Consider the following 19,847-nt stretch of genomic DNA (forward strand, 5'->3'; position numbering starts at 1 on the left):
GAAAGAGAGAGAGACTTTCTGTCTCTCGCCGTTGTTCCCTCGGCGTACCATTGTACTTTGCGAACCGTGGCCATGTGCGCGACGGCGGCAGCCAAATGGCCGAGACGCGGCGCGACCCTCTCTCGCCGATGTATTATTATATCTATAGATATGGTTCAAGAGCGGAGCAGACGAAGAGTATCTTTAATTAAGTTAGACATCACGCGAATGGAGAATCGTAGATATACAATGCGACATTCGCGCCCAAAGCGACTCCGTGGCAAAAAAAAAGAAGAAGAGAATGAGGAGGAGGAGTAGAAAGAGGGAATGAGACGGAAGAAACTTTGTAGGGTTGCTTTCTTATATAATATACACTATGCACTCTTTACTCGTGCGCAGCTCTAACAATATGAGAGGGGGTCATCGACTCTCATCCGACACACTCACAAGTTATAAGGCACTCGAGCTAGGCCTCGAGCGAGCTTTACGAAAACAAATATAATTGTTGGTTCTATCACCGTTTCATATTCGAGATTGGATAAAAAAGAGTCGCGATAAAATCGAATCGAATAATACATAAAGTTCGAGCCAATACTTTCGACGATCGAGCAGTAGTGGTAGTAGTAAACGAGGCGTGTGCGACTTTCCAGATGCGCGTCAGCTTCTTTGATTGCTTGGGATGTGCTTGTAGTAGCAGCTAGCTGCCGTTGCCTCCTTCTCCCCTAGAGGGGGTGGATGAGAAATGATGCCCCTGTACGCCACACCGTCACGAATAAAGATACATTTTTTATTCTCTCTTTCTCTCTCTCGGCTCGCATTTATTCCACCGAGTACATCTTTCTTATTCCCTCTCGAAGGCGACGAAGAAGAAGAAGAAGAAGAAGAAAACAGGTCGATGTAACTAAGTTTGTATTGCGCGGCCGGAAAGATAAAAAAATTATCTACATTTCGCAGAGCTGTGAAAAGTATAGTACATCGATCTGTAGTATTAAATTCCGTCAAAGTTCAAAGTTGTATACGCGGCGCTTAGCCCAGAGTATCTTAATTAATTACAATAGAAACTCGGCTGCAGACCTTTGAAAACAACGAGATATATACTATATCATATAATATAATGCGCATCGAACGATCATATTCCGCGCGGCAAGTTTCGCGCGCCCGTGTACAACAACGAAGCGCCTGTCTGCCTGCCTTGCCTGCCCGACTGCGAAAGCAATAAAGCCTCTGTGCCCAATGCAATTAGCGATATTAAAATTCATGACCGACTGCAGCAGCAGCGGGCTCTGCACTGCTTTGTCCCCGTTGTCTATATGAAATGGACAACCACAATAAACTATTGTGCGTTAATTGCGAATCTCGGCTCGATTCGTGACTCTGTTTGCCGATCTGAGTCCGATTGCCGCAATGCGGCACTCAAAGACGCGTCTCGATATGCCCGAGCCTCCATAGTATTAGTATTGACGAGCGCGCATGTATATATACCGAGGAGTATATAAAAAAAAGAGTTCGTTTCACGGTATGTGTTATCAGCCCCTGCAGCAACTGAAATAATCCTCGAACTGCAGCGATCGAGTGTGTATACGTGTGTGCTTTTAATTCGAAGCATACACTATATATATTGGGCACCTCGCGCACACACATCAGTCGATTAATCTTCGACTTGCGTACTTATATATCTACGTGTGGCACATAAATCACGATGGGCCGCCCTCAGTCTGTCGCACATCGCACGTTTCTAATTATTTCTCCTGGCCCTGTTTTTTCTCGCTCTTTTCCTTCTACACATACACCCACGCTCTTATGTACACTGTAGCCTAGCACACCTATATACGTAAAGCGCAGAGACGTACACACAACCACACACGCACACACAGAGATATACGCCGTGTATTTATTCTGTTCAATCGGCAACCCCCGAAGCTACACTATACACTGTACTGTGTGACATTTGGTCGATTGTTTGACCTCCACCCTTCGGAATATAATAGGAGCTGCGCGCATAAAGTACATTTGGTTTCGAGCGAGTCGAATTCGAAACTATGCGCAATTCTAAGCTGTATGTGCACTTGCATACGTGCGTCTCGAGAATTTCCTGCTGTGTGTTTGCCGACACACTCACACACACACACACACACACACACACACAAAGTTCGTGCTGATAGAGATATGCGTGTACGTTGCTCGGCGCCGAAATGCAAAGCGAAACACTTGATTTTCCCGCGTGGAAAGTGGATAGGCCGGGAGAATTTTACGAGAAAATTTGCGCTGCGTCGAGATATTTACCTTTTACGATTCGAATAATGATTCCAAGTTTTATCGATCGTGAAATTCTTGGATATTTTACGAGTAACGGATAATAATTTATGGAAAAGCTCGAGAAATAATTCATTTTAACACCGCTGACTAATCCTTCAAAATTTATGAACCGTAAGCGAAAAAATAAATAAAAAGAAGTGGATTTCGTTCGATCGACAGTGCAGAAAGTTTATAATTTATTGGATCGATAATAAATCCAGTAGTGTATGAGTTGAAACGCCGCTTCGAAAATCATTAATATTTTGAACAAATATGAGTAATTGACTTCGCAGCTAAGTACGTCAAGCGGAGATTGAATTCCGAGACCTTTGCATAATTTTTTTTTTCATTCTAGAATTTCGCACCGATCTCGCCTCGATGCTTGTAATTAATCCTGCGCGCCATTAGCCGCGCCAGCCACGCTTGCAGTGGGTTTCATGTACCTTATACTACAACATTCGTGTGCGCACCGCCGCCGCCGCCACTCGCTATGAAAAGCGCTTAGAGAAAATTGCTTTATGGTGAACATATTTCTCTCTTGGCAAAACCTTGCCCTTTTTAACGAGAGTTACTTTATGGAAGAGGCAAACTCGACGAGCGTAGGCAAATTAACCTAGTTTATGAATGTCTTTGCCTTTTGCCTTATAATTTTAGACTTGGTTTCCGGCTGAATATAAAATAAAAAAAAAATCTTCGTAATTCGACGTCGGAAGTACCAGCTGGGGAGAGGAGAATCAAGGGGGCGGCGACGGCGTACATAGGATCAATTGAATTTTCGAGCAAAGACGAGCCTTTGCCATTTTCAAAGCCCGAATTATTTCTGTTACTCTCTCTCTCTCTCTCCCTCCAATAAAAATCCATTTCGCAAACAATTGACAATTCTCGTAAGCCAACATCATCCGACTCGACGTTCTTCATTAAACATGGCAAAGAAGATGACGATAAAGCTGTAAAAAGTTAACTGCGAAAAGACTAGTTTTCTATCCTCCTCTCTCTTTTATTCGGCTTGTGCAGCTCGAGCGCGGTTTAACAAAGTCCCAAAGCCCCCCCCGGATTTTATTTCCCGATGGAGCGCTGCGAAGGCCCCGAACGTAACGACGCTTTAGCTTTCTCTTTGTCTCTCTTCTCTTCCCCCTTTTTTTTATATTATATACCATGCCTGTGCTTCAACACACGTACATATAGAGAATATATACATCACGAGCTGGGATACGAGCGAGCCGAGCTTAGCGCGAGAAAATGCATCGTGCTGAATGTGTGTTGTGGTTGCGGCAGAGGAGAGGCGAACGTGTGTGGGTGGTAGTATATACATAGAGCTGGGTAGTCATGTGTGATTTTCCCAGATGCTTCGGCTATTACACGTGAGCAGCGTCCGGATGCGATGTTGCTGAGCGTGTATCCTTCTTTTTTTTTTTTATTTTTGCTTTACTGTAAAAAGCTTTTCAAGCAGTCTCGAGATTTAAGTAAAATGTATAGCTCTCTTTCTCTCTTTGCAGTGATATTCGAAAGGGGTGTACTTTTTTTAATCTCCGATATACTTTCGCGCAGCTCGAGTATTCAAATTTTATGCGACTATTAATTTTTCAAAAGCTTACATCTAAGTTTCCCTAAGATATTCAACTCATTACTATTCGAGCGAAGAAAAAGTTCAATGTTTCAATGCTGCGCGCTTCTAAGTGAGAAGTGAAAATTATCAAAGTCGCTTGCAGAGCTCTTTCAAAAGAAATTCTACTTTTCCCTCCGCCTTATATATAGACTTACTTTGCTCGACTGCAGCACCTAGGATATAACGGAAAGAAGAAAAAAATAAAGGAGAAAAAAGGCGCGCTCACACATGTATTAACTCCTGAACGCCTTCAAATTCTTTATATATAAAATACGATGTAGGTTAGTATTCCCACGCGATAAGGATGATGTAGAGCTGCGGGGGCTCAGCCGCTTCTATATCTTTTTACCTTTACCTTCTCTCACTTTTCTTTTTTTTTCCTCCTCATAGTTTCGTCGATGCTTCCCTTTGTTATGGGTACCTCTGGGATGGCACACAGCACATTGTACGAGACACGGTAGTTTACTTCAATTCCTTATATGGCTCGCGCTCACCCTCTCTCATTTTAGCCAACGCTTATTTTCATTGCCGTTGCACTTTTCACTCGGCAAGTTTTCGAGTGAATAAAGTTGCGCATTAAAATTTTGTTGTAATAATACATAAATTACTGATGAAAGTTAGTCAATTCAACGGTTTACATAATATGAATAAATTACCTCGGTAACTTTCGCTTAACAAAGTAAAATATCGTGTTGAATTATGTCGGAAAAACTTGATATTTACCTGAATAAATACAATGCCAAAATATAAATGTATCGGGTGCCTTCATGCAAGAATTAATTTTTTTTTTCATTCACTCGAAAAATCGTAAAAAAAATATTATTCATACGATGAAAGCAATTGATTCGACTTGTACGTATACGAGTGTGGCCATTTTCGCAACTAATAGAATTTATGCATATGAATTCCTTTCAAAATATTCAAACGAATCGTAACCGCGCGTGCTCGAGCACGAAACAACTCGATTTATTCGAATGTTTGTGTAAAAATGAAAAGCAACAGTGACCTACATAACGTTTACCTTTCAGTCGTGCTCCCGCAGAGCCACGAATCTGACGGCTGTGTATATGCACAACGATATAACATCGAACAATTTTTCACCGGGTTTCGTGACAATGCATATTTACCTGGAAAATTACGTTGTCGTAAAATGAAGATTCTTTTTTAATTATCCTAGTTTTTGAGAATGTATAATCTTATGAAAGAAGGTCTAAATTTAATAAAATAATGTACTTGAATTAATAAGTATGGCAAGAAGAAGATGTTTTAATTTTCATTTTTGGTGGTCACAATAATGATTATATCGTGTAGTTATGCTTGAACCTCTTATGAGACAATTATGAGTTACAATATTTTTTCAGCTTCCTTTTTCGCACTTTACATACTATGACACGAATATTCTTTTCAAAAGTTTTTCGACTTTTTTTCGTTCTCGTTTGTCTCGCTGTCTCTTTTCATTCTACCTTTTGTCCGGACGCTTTCTGAACATAACGAAAAAAGACTGCACCATGCCAGATTTAATGCCATTTCTTCCTTGACGTGGCACAACTTCCGGCAGTTTTCTCACGTTGCATCCGGCGGAGTGTTTTCCTTTTTTTACCTTTTGAATTTTGAAGTACAAATAAAATTCATTCTTTAATAAAAGTTTTCATTACTTTTGATAAATTTTAAATTAAATTGTTGTTCTAGTTTATTAACTAAATTAAAATCGTTTTCTCTTTGAGAAAGTCTTATTAATATTATTCTGAGAACGTTTCAAGTGCTGTGTATCCTGTGATGTTAATAATATTAAGAGTGATACACTGTATAAGTTTATTCTTGAAATTTATCTTATTTACTCAGCGATACTAGGTAGAAATACTCGACGTTAATATGACCCAATAATAAATGAATGACCATTTAAAACGCTTCCAAAAAAGTCAATCAGATTTCATTCCTCACTTAAAATAATGATGGACCTGAAAGTGAAGCCAATCTATTCGGCCTCTGATTGGTCGACTGACTTTTGACTCGAGTCGAAAGATAATAAAGTGACATCTACGGTCAAAATAGCAACTTTTCCGAAACTGACTAAAAAGTGTACGCGCGCGAAGCGCGCCTGAAAGTTGCTAGTATATGTATAAGTCATAACATAAAAGTATATCGATGCCATTAATTCCTACATTAATATTCCTGCTATTAATCCCTCCTCCCTCGGGTGGGATCCGAGTGTGAGGACGCGAGAGGCGAGCCTTTGTATGCACCTTGTATTCCTACCAGTATTTTGTAATTTGTAAGCTTATCTGTTACTAAATAAAGTAAGTGCAATACCCTAACGGGTGCAAGCGCTATAAAAACAAAAAAAATATCGATGCTCCCGAAGACGCTTTGAGATTGCATTTGCATCCCGATGAAGAAGTATATCGACGTACTATATACGATAACTCACGCAGCTACAAAACGTGGCTCGAATGAGAAAAAGCCGCAAGCTTTTCTTGCGCGTCACGTGGCATGAATGTAACAACGAAGCTCGACGTAGCAGGAGGATTTTTGATGGATTTTTGCTCCTCAAAAAAAATCGCATACGAATCGCGGCAAAGATATAACCGTATGTATCTGCAAAGTGCGATTCGTCGAGTATCCTAAAATCTCATTAGCAGATGAGAGATGCGAGTTCATCGAGTCGAATTTAATCTCGTAATTCCTCTTATCTTCGAGCGGATCAAAAATTCATGAAACACGCGGCCCTGTCATTTATAACCTATATATTATACGACGGCGAAGCGCGGCAATCCGAGCTTTAATCATCCCAACTGCGTTTATTTACCGTCTAGTTATAAACCATTTGCCGCATGCATATACTCGTAAGTCCTAATAGCCGTAATACACTTTTATCAGGTGCGCTTGCGTGCGACTTTTGTAAAATTAGAAATTTAATTTCCTCGACTATATCATTTATACGTTCCGCGAGCGCACAATAATGGAAATTTCTATACGTTGCGCGTCACTCAATTGAAAAATTAATAATCAGAATGACAAAGCTCCGCGGGCATAAGATTACGCGCACTCTCTCTCTCTCTCTCTCTCGCAGACGAAGGTTTTCTAATTTCATCTACTCATCTACTCTCGGAGTAGTACCAAGGAGTAAAAAAAAATTTGAAATTTTCCTGAAATCTCCATGAACGCGGTATAAATTATTCCAGTATTAGAGAATGCATTGAATCAAACTCGCAAAGTCGTAAGAGAAAAAAAAGATTGGATTGAAACTAGATAGCTCTGGATAGGAAAAAAAAGGTACAGCGGTAGAAAATTAGACGAACGCAAAGCTCGTATGACAAAAAAGGAGTCTGATTGAAATCGAGGAAAATCTTCCTACATTAAGCTAGATAAACAAGACAGTATCCATGGAGAGAGACCCTTTTTTCATCATGCCGCGCACAAACTGTAGCGCAACTCTGAAAGAAGCTGTCTGACTCGAGGCTGACTTTATCTACTTGAACACATCTTATAATATATTATCTTATGCACGGTTTTCCCGGGCAAAGTTATCGCGGCGCTGAACATTTTTGAACATCTTGAAACTTTAAAGTATAAGTTATTTTTCATGAAAAATTAATTGCCTGTCGCAGGTCCTTTCTCTTCTCAACGCACTAGGGACAATTCACTTTACCGAGAAAGAGTGCCATATAGCGAACGTATGAATGTAGAAGCGTCAAAGAACGAGATCAGTTGGAAACATCGTCCGGGGCTCTCTCGGCTAAATCGACCCCCTTTGTACGCCACCACCACGGCTGCATTGAGAGAGAGAGAGAGAGAGAGAACAAATTCACTCCTCTTTTTCTCTTTCACGACGCGTGCACTATATACTATCCTTTCGTAAAGGGGAGCGCGCGTAAGAAATGTATATAAAGGATAAGGATCCATTTGGGCTCTCCTTTAGACACTCGAGTACATCCTTAAAAATCTGTTCGATCGCTCTCGCACGCGCGAGCTTTAGTGCTCCCCGAGAATTACAGCATCTCGGTCAGAGTCTATACTGTATATACTACTACTTTTCACGTACATTTCAATGCGCTTAGCGCGTAAGTACGCGCGAGCCTATTATCCCACTGTATTAGCATGATTTAGCAAGCTGGAATTGCAAATGACAGTTTCGAAGTTATGTATATAGAGAAACTGCGCCGGAAGGTGCCGCACGGCCCAGAGTTGCTATATACATATAACGCGCGCGCACTTCATTTTACGCGAGGCCGAGGCTTCAACCATCCATACATAATTTAACAAGCGTAAAAAACTTTTGTGAAATGTGCACCAGTCGACTCAGCTGCCGCTCGAAAAATAAAAACTAGCTCTTTCTTCTTCTCTTTCATCTTCCGCGCGCAATTCATTTTCATTGCATACATGTATATGAAGCTATGTATACATATAGAGTACAATCAAGCTCGTATATATAATCCTACTAGTGTGTATATATATTTCGCGGAGGCACATGTTAACGAAGGAGTAGGTCAGTGCGGCGACATTTGTTAAACGTATACATATAACTATAATACATGTGGGTCACACTCGTTGCGAAGTCACGTTTTGACTTTTCGGCAGATGTGATTAACCTGCTCGGCAGCTCTCGCGTCGCTCTAGGATTCGCTAAGCGAGAAATATAATTCATACATTTCAATGTAAATTTTTTTTCCTTCTTTTTTTAATATACGCGCTTATGAACTTGATGAAAAAAAGCAGTATCGAGTTCGGGTTGGCGCGTGGATTCTGACACGATAATTAATCGGTGCCGATTAAACTCTGCTATATGCTATTACATACAGCCCGAGCTTCTCGAATTCTCGACTCGCTCGCGCAAGCTTTTGATTTACGATCTCGAAAAAGCTTTTAACTCGGCGGCTCTCGGGTGCTTTCGCCGAATGGAAATATATAGTATATATACATTGTCTAAGCGCAAACGGACACACACGCATTTATACACATAAAGTAAAGGTTTTGCTACACGTAATGCTCGCAGCAGCAGCAGCGGCAACATATTTGTTCGCCCGCTTGTGTCTCAATCTCTTGTTTATAACCCTTCCTCCACCCTCTCAGCCCCGATGTGCACAAAGTTCGCGCAAGTTCGGCGCAAGTTTTTTCTCTCTCTCTCTCTCTCTTCGCGTATACTCCGCGGATAGTTTCGCTATCCACTGTATGCTCGGCCCCGGGGGTAGAATCTAACTCTCGTGTAAATCTCGAGTTTTGAACTTCTCTCCCTTTTTCTGCAGTTTCCGTATTACACAAACACACACGTATACGCGTGAGTATACAGCCGATTAAATGATGAAAATGTAACAACGCGTGTTTCGTACTCACCGGGCGAGTTCGGTACACGGTACGCATTAACCGTGATATAACTGTAAACGAAGTACGTGCGTTACGAAGCTATTATCGTAAAGCTAGCAGCAGGCCGATCGCAGCGCGGGTGCAGCTTCAATTTCGAGCACCCGCTTGCATAATTTTCTAGGGCTAATGTGCTCTGGAAAATGTTCTGGTCGGCCAATGTGCCGAGTCCTACATATATATAAACGCACATAACGTAACGTACAATTGAATGTTCATCGATTTCGGGAGGGTATTATAAAGAGAGCTACGGACGCTCATTTCCCGCGCTGCAGTAGCAGCAAGTGTCGAAGCATCAATTTTCCCCGCTTAATCGTTTGCCAATATAAACTCGATAAAATAGTTCGCGCGGCGGTGGTAGCGGCCCCGTTCTAGACGAGCGAAAATCTTTCTTTTCTGCTGCGATACATGGCGCGAGGCAGTGGTAGTAGGTGTGTAACGTAAGTACCTGTGTGTGTAACTGATGGGAAGAAAATTTGGAAGTTTGCCACGAAACCGAACTTCCGCGAGTACCCCGATCGATCGTCCATGTATTCCGAGCTCGTACATACTATCGTATAAATTTTCTCAGCGCAGTTTAATTTCACCCGAATTCGCCTGCGATTGATCGATATATAAATATATCGATATGATACATCCTACATCATTTTTAATCCTAAAATATAACGTTTTGTATTTGTGCGCTTTGCAGGATCGTGATACTGGCCGTTTACGTGGGCATATCGGAATGGGATCGGAGCGTCCAGTGCGTCCTGCTGCTGTGGCACTACTTCATCGGCTATCTCGTGGTGTTCGGCTGCTCGATGGCCACCGAGTTCTCGATTTGCGCGCTGGCCACGCGCGGCAGCATACTCGACACCAATGCCCGCGCGCCCATGCAGTATCTCCTCTACGTCCGACTTCGTAAGTATATATTTATCATTATTATTGGTATATATTTTCAAATTTTCTGTACAGCGTAGCGCGCGAGTATTATCGTATGCAAAATTACATTTGCATGCATAACAGTTGTGCTATAGTAGAAATGTTAACTCTGGTACGTGCGGCGATCGTAAAACAAACGTGTCTCTCTTTTGCGCTCGACATTGCGTGTCGGAGCGATAAAACGTGTGTGTATGTGTTTGTGTGTAGTACGAAGGAAACGGAGTATTTTTCCAAGACGTTTCTGCGCGAGCATCGCGTACGTGATATACTTATATATAAATGCGGCAATCGCTGCTTTTTTTCCTCCGCATCTTTCGATTGCTCGGGCGCTAAATGCAGCTACTCTCGTGTAAAAAAAAGAAAAAATCGTGCAGGATTCTCGATGTACGTTCGTGGTATATTGAACTTATTGCCGACACGCTCGCGCGCCCGGTTACATCTATATAAGGGAGCTTTACTTTTGAGCTTTCTCGCGCGCACCGCCTGGCTGCGTGCGAGCTCGCGACTGCTATTATTATATATCGTAACGCGCGTCTATATCGATTCGAGCAAACACAACGCGATTTCGTCGTCTTCCGTCGAAGATTACAGTTTTTTTTTCTGCTCATATACGACGAAAAAAAGAAAAGTAAAAGACCTGCACTCCACACGCAGCGCGAGTTTAGCCTCAAGCCATACACGACGAAAGGGGTATATGTTCCGCGTTACATTATAACACCCCATGCGGAATTCGTTGCGCTGCTGCTACTGCTGCTGCATGTGTATAATAATACAAGCGCGAAACGTTATACAAGCGCGCGAGCGATGTATAATACGCGTGCGCGCTCATGGGGGAGGAGGCTTGCATACATGCATGCATATAGACACAGACCGCGAAATCCCAAAAGTGCAATGAGCAGATATCAAGAGCCCCCTGTTTTATTTTCGTCGTTGTTGTTTGTTGGCATCGCTCTCGAGTACACTACTGTATACAGGTGGTATACAGGGACATTTGTATTATATCCCGACGATCGTTACGCATTGTACGCGCGTATCTCTCTCCGACGCGATCGTCGCGATATATTTTGACATCTAATCGTGTAGTGGTGGCGTTGGGTTACTCTTCGAGCGAGTTGGGTATGAGGAGTTGATCCGCAATATGAATGAAGTCATTTTATTTGTGTGTTTATAAAATTATTTATGAATTTGAAGTCTTTTCTGTCGAAATATTTCAATGTTGTAAATTTATCATGAGTTATATTAATGTATGTTTGTAAACAATCCTTTTGTTAGGTTACTTAGCTTCCAATTATTATGTACTGAATAAAATGTGCTTTTAGAGAGTACTTTATAGTCCAACATTTTTAAATGCACTCAACATTTTTAAAGCTTTAAAATGTTGTGCGTTCATTTATATAGTTTATAACTTTTAATGTTGGATTACGTTTAAATTTAAATGCATCATGCAATTTGTTACTGTAGAAAATAAAAATTTAGTCGATTTTTAAAGTACCTTGAGTACGATAAAACCACTGAAAGCCTTCACCGCTAGATGGCGAGTATCTTTATCTGTAAATCTGCAAGTAGCAAAGTAAAAATAATTGTATAAGTCAACGTAAAAATAATTGTATAAGTCAACGCACAGTTGACTTCATACTTACCTTGCTTTTCCCTTTTTTTAGTTCGACTTTTATTCTTTCATCATCAAAAATTGAGGGCCGAAGTAGTATTGTGCCGAATGGAAACTAAACTGGCATCTTGTTGCTCTGTTCTGTAAAGTAGCATCTTGATGCTAGAAGGTATCGATATATGGACCACTCTATAAGTTCTATTGGCTCTTTTATGTCCAAGAAACGGTTATTTGGTTTAAAAACTAGCCATAAAATGTTTAAAAAAGAATACCCTTTTGGTTAATGTATGTTCAATCCTAATGGCCCATTTATATCCAAGAAACTTCCTCGTAGATCAAAAACTAGCCATTAAATGTTGAGCATATCCATCAGTGTGCCGAGTAAGAAAGTTATACAGATAAAATTCAAAGTCGAGCATTTATGTGTACGTATACCCAAAGCGTATTCCTTTATATTTTTGAATGATGGTCAAACATATGGTAAGAAAAACAAAAAATTCACATGAACAAGCAATTTTTTTCTCTTTGAACGCAACGTACAATGTTCTGTAAAATTAGAGAACTCGTATGATAAGTATCATGAATACATTTTTCAACGCGTGCCCATATGATATCGCGTAAGATTTTACATTGCGTATACGATCACCAGAAGTTCTTTCTATCTATACGTATATCGCCGATGAATTAAGGCAAATCAGGGTCTGGCCAGATTCAGTCCGTCGGGAGTATTGATTTCGCCGTACAACACGTCAGAAATACGTGTGCGCACAGCTACATCCTTACTATCTGCTGCTGCACTGTTACTCGACTCGATAGGTGTGAGTGGACAAAGTGCCATTGAATTATTCCTACATGCATACATATACGTACCGTGTAAAGTCGTTAGACGTCGCGCGGGGAGTAATACAGCAGTCAGGGCTGCTTTCGGCTGCTGTTGCTGTTGCTTGTACCGCACCGCAATTAGACGCACTTAATCAATTCGATGCCAATGACCGATGATGTAATCATTGGATGTATGTATTATTATATAAAATGCATTGCGGCTCTGGTTCGAGATTTCAAGCACGTTAAATCCGATATAACTCCACGTCTTTGTTACCTGCCAGAAATAAGTTACACGCCGACGAGGAGCGCGCGTCAATCAAAATTCTATGGTTCATAGTTCAACGTACTCCCAACGACCCTAGCAGGATTACACGGTAACATCGATGCATCGATGCAAAATCCACGCCCCGTTTCTAAAAGCTCGAGCACGAAATGGCGTTAATATAATGTAACAGCAGATTTTTTGCCAACGGTGTAAAACTCGAGTAAAAAAAAATTGCATAGCAATTCGGCCGTTGATTGCTATCCGGAGTCGTTGCAGCTCGCCGCCTAGTACACATTGAAAACCACAATTCAACACACATAATAACGAAACTTCTCTCGCGTATCGTAAAATTTTCACCCCGGCAAACTTGATATATTCACCTATGTGTGCGCTGCGTTCACGTCCGTATGCAGTGCCTCGTGTGTACACCTTTGTTAGCCATACGCGAGCCATTGTCAATAAGATAGCTCTCGCACTCTTGGCCATACTCGACCACGTGGAAACTTTCAGCTTCTATATATAAAATAATACATATATCGAGCAGATTCGCTCGAGCTTTGTAATGTGGCATGTACAAATTGGTGAGCCGCACGAAGCGCGGATTTTCCTTTGTTGCGTAGCCGCAGCTCGTCTATATACACACGTGTGCACGTGAAACTCGTTTCACGTTATTAACTAGCTAGGTGAGAGACGTGGGTGCAAACGTACTAGATAACGTCATTACTTGGTACTTCGTGTCTGTTAGTACATCTGTACCAGAAGGAATATTATTTTCATCTGCGATGAGAGCGAGAAATTAAGAGCTAAATAATAATCGATTGTTAATTAGTTTTAAATTGGTTAAGTTGTTGGTAGAGAACGAGTTACAGAATAAGATTTTCAACGATGGAACGATGTTTTGTTTGGCGAATATTGTTGAATCTTTCAAGCGTATCAATACAAAACCAAATTTTATTTAATCTTTAAACTTATTAGCAATAAAAATAATAAAATTTCTATCAATAAGTTAATTACAATTTTCAAAAAACTAATATGGAAATGGCTCAATCTCTGTCAGAATTACTCAACTTATTCCTTATGGATATTCGTTAATTCGCTTTAAAGTAATCGTTCTCAAAGATGAGAATATATGAGCTACGAAGATGGAATCTTTAAAATATTAAAATTGAGTGGGAAAAGCAATGAAAATGTTCGAGTCATGTTGATATATTTACAATCAATAAAGTATTCAGAAAATTTAAATAATGGTTTAGAAGTATTTACTTTTTAAAAAGTATTATATTCTTTGAAAAAAGTATACATTTTCGAAATTATAACATTGAGGCGAAAGATCTATAATTTAACGATAAAAAAATCAAAATTAACGATTATTTTTTCCAACGGCTCGATGAACAGTAAATATGTGATTCATCAATTGGCGTCTCTGAGCAAATTTTTCGTGACACACGTTGCATTTACGAATAACTTCATTTCCATTTATGGTCTTAATAATTTGGTTTACACCAGATTTAGTCGGAAGCGTCGTATCATCTAGTGTCTCATATTGATGTTTCTCGAGACTTTCATTTTTGTGAATTACTTTTTTGTGTTTTTTCAAGTGGCTCTAATGTTTAAATCTTTGTTGGCACACGTCGCATTCGTAGTCTGTTCGTCCTTCGTGAACAGTTTTGTGATGAATTTTTAAACTCTGATTTTTTTAAACTCTTTTTGGCACACGTTTCAAACATAATCTCTTTGTCCTTCGTGAACTGTTTTTTGGTGGTTCTTCAAATAGTTTCGATCAAAAAATGCTTTCTTACACACATCACATTCATAGCCTCTTCGTCCTTCGTGAACTACTCTGCGATGAACTGTTAATTGATATTTTTTCTGAAATGCTTTCTGACACACTTTGCATACGTAGTCTGTTCTACATTCGTGAGCCATCATGTGATGAATCTTCAAGTTCTGTTTTGATGTAAACTCTTCTGGGCCCAAGCCGCACATGTAATCTTCGTGATTTTTGTGAACTGAATCACTATCAAGTGTCGAGCAATGTTTATCTATAGACGCTATTATTTGAAACTTTTAAACTTTATAAGTTATATCTTCACGTTTCGTCAATTGATCAATGAATGTAGCAGTTTTAACTTTATCGATTTAGGTATACGTAATTTTCTGACTGAGACTTTTTTTAAAAGTACCAAAAAAATTGTATACTTGGTTGATATTTTTTATAAACAATCCATTTGTGTTCAACAAATAAAAGTATCAAAGACAGTTGACTTTCATGGAAGTTAGGGTAACACTACTACTGACCAAGGAAGTTGACTCGAACGTACTTGGCTAATTGAAAATTATCGGATTGAAATTGCTTTGTTTACATACCGAGAATCAAACTATACGCTTAAAGTCGAATGAAATGATATTATATAATATAAACCGAGTCGATAAAATAATATATTTCATAGTCACCATTGTTTTAAACTTTGTTAGTCCTTAATTTTGTGACTGATTCTTTTACAATAAAATTCGAAAAAATTGTATTATTCATTGATATTTTGAAAAAAAAGTCAAAAGCAGATATTTTTCATTGCAATAAGGTCTTTATTCCATGTACAATTGAATTAAATTATATAAAATTGAATTAGTGTATGTTGTTAGATGGCACATTTTTAGTAAGTAATTAGGTATCTTTTCAAGTACGTTTTGAGTTGTTTGCTCGATGAACATTAAAAATGTGAATCATCAATTGACGTCTTTGATCAAATGTTTCATGGCATTCGTTGCATTTCCTCATCGCTTTATTTCTATTGATTGTGTACAATTTCTGTTTTGTATTATCTTGAATGTTCAATGACGAATTTGAGTTGTTGGATTCTTGTTTTTTGGGTTCATCGTGTACTCTCATGTGCTGTAATAAACTTCTTTTCCATTTAAATACATTGTGGCATGTGTAGCACTCAAAATCTTTTTGGCTGTCGTGGACTCCTTCTTCATGATCTGTCAAATTTTGTTTAGTTCCAAATGCTTTTTGACAAACGTCGCAAATGTGGTCTTTTCTTCCTTCGTGAACAGATTTGTGATGAACTGTTAAGTTCTGATTTGTTGTAAACGTTTTTTGACACACATCGCATACGTAGTCTTTTCGTCCTTCGTGAACGGTACTGCGATGAATTGTTAAGTGCTGATTTGTTGTAAATGCTTTTTGACATACGTCACAAATGTGGTTTCTTTGTCCATCATGAACTATTTTTTTGTGCCTCGACAAACTGCTACTCTGTGAAAATGTTTCTGAACACTTGTCGCATACGTAGTCTCTTCGTCCTTCGTGAACTGTTTCATTGTGTTTCATCAAATGGATTCTTTGTTTAAATGTTCTTTGGCACTTGTAGCATAAGTAATTTCTTCGTCCTTCGTGAACAGTGCTACGATGCATTTTTAAGGACCGTTTTGTTGTAAATGCTTTTTGACACACGTCGCAAATGTGGTCTCTTTGTCCTTCGTGAACAGTTTCTTTATGCTCTTTTAAGTTCTGATTTGTTGCAAACGTTTTTTGACACACATCGCATACGTAGTCTTTTCGTCCTTCGTGAACAGTTTTGCGATGAACTGTCAATTGATATTTTCTTCCAAAAGCTTTTGGACATAGGTCGCAAACGTAGTATTTTTGTTTTTCGTGAACTGTTTTGCGATGAACTGTTAAGTTCTGATTTGTTGCAAACGTTTTTTGACACGCATCACATACGTAGTCTTCTCGCCCTTCGTGAACTATTTTTTGGTGTTTCTTAAAATTTCTCCGATCAGAAAATTCTTCTTGACACACATCGCATTCATAGTTTTTTCGTCCTTCGTGAACTGTTTTTCTGTGCTCCGACAAATTTCCCTTCTGTGAAAATACTTCTGGACACATGTCGCATACGTAGTCTCTTTGTCCTTCGTGAACAGTTCTGCGATGAACTTTTAAGGACCCATTTGTTGTAAACGCTTTTTGACATACGTCGCATACGTAGTTTTTTCTACCTTTGTGAACAATTTCGTGATGAACATTCAAGTTCTGTTCTGATGTAAACTCTTGTTGGCACAAGCCGCACACATAACCTTCGTGGTTTTTGTGAACTGAATCACTATCAAGTGCCGAGCAATGTTCACCGATAGACGCCATTATTTTAAACTTCTTTGGACAATTACCACACGTAATTGATTAAAAGAGTGTAGTAGTTTTATCTTTATCGATTTAGGTATACGTAATTTTCTGACTGATACTTTTTTTAAAAGTACCAAAAAAATTGTATACTCGATTGATATTTTTCAAAAAGAACCCATTTGTGTTAAACAAATAAAAGTATCAAAGACAGTTGACTTTCATGGAAGTTAGGGTAACACTACTACTGACCAAGAAAGTTGACTCGAACGTACTTGGCTAATTGAAAATAATGACACATTGGTTGAAATTATTTTGTTTACATACGAGTATCAAACTATACGCCTAAAGTCGAACGAAATGATATTATATAATATAAACCGAGCCGATAAGTTAATATATTTCATAGGCACCATTGTTTTAAACTTTGTTAGTCCTTAATTTAATTTTGTGACTGATTCTTTTACAATAGAATTTGACAAAATTGTATTATTTATTGATATTTTGAAGAAAAAAAGTCAAAAACTGATGGATATGAAAATCTATATATAGGTAACGTTGGGTTCACGTTTCCACGGGAAAAAAATCATTATCAATTGATCAAATAAAAATTTTTTATTTTTGAGAGGCTTATATTTATAAATCATATTTTCATACAAAATCAATCCGATCATGAAGCGTACTATTGTACTTATACGTGGACTTGTAATTTTTTTCCACATTTGTAAAAATATTTTTAAATGAAATTGGCGTACTTGATCTAATTCTCCCTCAACATCAAAGTCTAATTCTTCAAACACACGAGCGACTGTAATACGTGAAAAGCGGAATAACCGTAGAAAAGAAAACGAATTCAATTGACAATTACTTGAATGGATTAAACGAGCTTTCAATCTATAGAGTAGATGTGAAATGTCAATATTTGTATGTATCAACATCATACACGCGTGTTGCATTATGGGGACGCAAATCCCAAGCAAATATGTTTCACGTACACAGCGCGGCAAAAAAACATTAGTGCTCGAATCTCTCCAGCTTGTAAATATCGCACGTCGTTTTATTTTTACGATGTATCCCACTTGCCCTCCTTTTTTTTGTTCTCTCTCTCTCTTCTTTTTGCTCTGCATCGCGACCGCGGCCGAATGAATTCAATCAACTATAGCAGAGATAATCCGAAGTAACGACGATCGTAAAAATCCCCGCGCCACGAAAAAGCAAAAAAATAAATAAAGCTTACGCGAGAGCTTCGAGATCTCATAGTAAACATGCCCTCGTGCGTATCTTTTTGTTGCAGTTTTAATTCTGGTCGAGGCTGCGTGGCTCTGCGCTGGCGTCACGTGGCTCGCGAAATTCTACCTGGATTGTCCCCTGGCGGATCGGATGAAGAGCGTCATGCTGGGTAAGTCTATATATCTACATTTCATAAATACGATTCAATCCGTATATAGCGTCTGATAAATATACATGGAAAAAATAGTAAGCTCAAAAGGGCAAAAAATCGACTCGACTCGACTCGAAAAAAACGGCGCTCGAGTATAGCTTGCCAAATTCGAATTAAATCGCTCGAAAGATACTTTACAATTCCACGAGCCTTTTGGCCTCGGCTCAAAAAGGGGGAAATGGACTCCTACTTGGGGAGGGCATTCAACCATCCCCGACGTAAAAATACCATTCGATAACCGATACTTTGCTATACAACGTGTGCTGCAGGCTTGGTGGTATCGAACTGTTTAATACTGGTCTCGATACTGACGACGGTCTGGTGCGTTTACGACACGGCCGGCCGCTCTTGGGTGAAGATGAAGAAGTACCAGCGCAGCATGCGCGAGGCCGAGTCGCGCGGCAATCGCATGCACTACAAGCGCAGCGGCAGCAATCGCAACTGGCGCCAGCGCAAGGTCATACGCGCCTACCAGGACAGCTGGAACAATCGCTGCCGCATGTTCTTCTGCTGCATCGGCAAGTCGGACAGAAACAGGGTAAGAGTCGCTATTATAAATACCGAGAGCTCATACGGAAATCTTGGCTCGAATCGATCGATTAATTTTTTTCCTGCGCAGAACTCGTTCACCGAGATAGCGCGGCTGCTCAGCGACTTTTTCCGCGATCTCGACGTGGTGCCGTCGGACGTCGTGGCGGGCCTCGTGCTGCTGCGCAAATTCCAGAAGATCGAGCGCGAGCTGATCGTGAAGCAGCGCAAGAACGACACGTACGAGTTCCTGTCGGGGGTGCCGGTGACGCCCCGCACCAAGTTCCTCTCGCTCACCGAGGACGGCGACCTCGGCCACTTCCAGTCGGCCATACACTACATGCACTTCGCCCTGGCGGCCTACGGCTGGCCGCTCTTCCTCGTCAATCACTCGACCGGCCTGTGTCAGCTCTGCACGAGGTATACCACCGCTACTCTACTTCTATAGCCATCGATATTTTTAAAGCCTTGTAATTATTTTACAACGAGATTATCGCGTTTTTCGCAGGCTGAGATGCTGCTGTCTGCCGTGCACGCGGAGCAGCGATGACGCCATCATCGTCGAGGACAACTGCTGTCAGTGCAATTACGCGGCGCTGAGGCGCATGGTCGAGATCGGCGAGGTCGACGTGCTCTACGCCACCTTTCACGTGGACGTCAACGAGACGCCTTTCTTCGTCGCCCTCGATTATACCAAGAAAAAAGTGCGTCCCCTGCTCTCTCTCTCTCTCTCTCTCTCTCTCTCTCTCTCGATCTTTATTATTACCGCTCTATTATTATTTGCTCTTTTCTCGTTATACCTTCTTACGACGCTCTCTTGAGCGCACGGAAAAAAACTTTTTGAAAAAAAAACTTTTTTTACCTCGCGCTCGATGACGACGACGACGACGGCTA

At 40.2% G+C, this 19,847-nt stretch overlaps 2 protein-coding genes across 5 annotated transcripts in view; one reads left to right on the forward strand and one right to left on the reverse strand.

The window, feature by feature from the left end:
- The window catches only part of LOC106660176 (sn1-specific diacylglycerol lipase alpha), a 76,884-nt gene that overhangs the window by 46,105 nt on the left and 10,932 nt on the right, over positions 1 to 19,847 (forward strand). For all 4 annotated transcript variants that reach the window (XM_023459337.1, XM_023459339.1, XM_023459340.1 and 1 more), the window contains 5 exons: positions 9,930 to 10,141; positions 18,279 to 18,383; positions 18,695 to 18,963; positions 19,045 to 19,373; positions 19,462 to 19,657. In XM_023459337.1, the coding sequence (XP_023315105.1) occupies positions 9,930 to 10,141; positions 18,279 to 18,383; positions 18,695 to 18,963; positions 19,045 to 19,373; positions 19,462 to 19,657 (1,111 nt within the window). The remainder of the gene's footprint in view (positions 1 to 9,929; positions 10,142 to 18,278; positions 18,384 to 18,694; positions 18,964 to 19,044; positions 19,374 to 19,461; positions 19,658 to 19,847) is intronic.
- LOC106660177 (zinc finger protein 585A-like) lies at positions 15,443 to 17,238 on the reverse strand. The gene has a single exon (XM_014383053.2). It carries the CDS (start codon positions 17,003 to 17,005, stop codon positions 15,539 to 15,541), a length of 1,467 nt encoding a protein of 488 aa, XP_014238539.2. The 5' UTR covers positions 17,006 to 17,238; the 3' UTR covers positions 15,443 to 15,538.

The sequence above is a fragment of the Trichogramma pretiosum genome, unplaced genomic scaffold (assembly GCF_000599845.2).
Source record: "Trichogramma pretiosum strain Unisexual culture from Peru unplaced genomic scaffold, Tpre_2.0 scaffold44, whole genome shotgun sequence".
NCBI lineage: Eukaryota > Metazoa > Arthropoda > Insecta > Hymenoptera > Trichogrammatidae > Trichogramma > Trichogramma pretiosum.

What these genes read in the sequence shown, in the direction of transcription:
- LOC106660177 (XM_014383053.2), bottom strand. Translation starts at nt 17,005, where the DNA reads ATGGCGTCTATCGGTGAACATTGCTCGGCACTTGATAGTGATTCAGTT.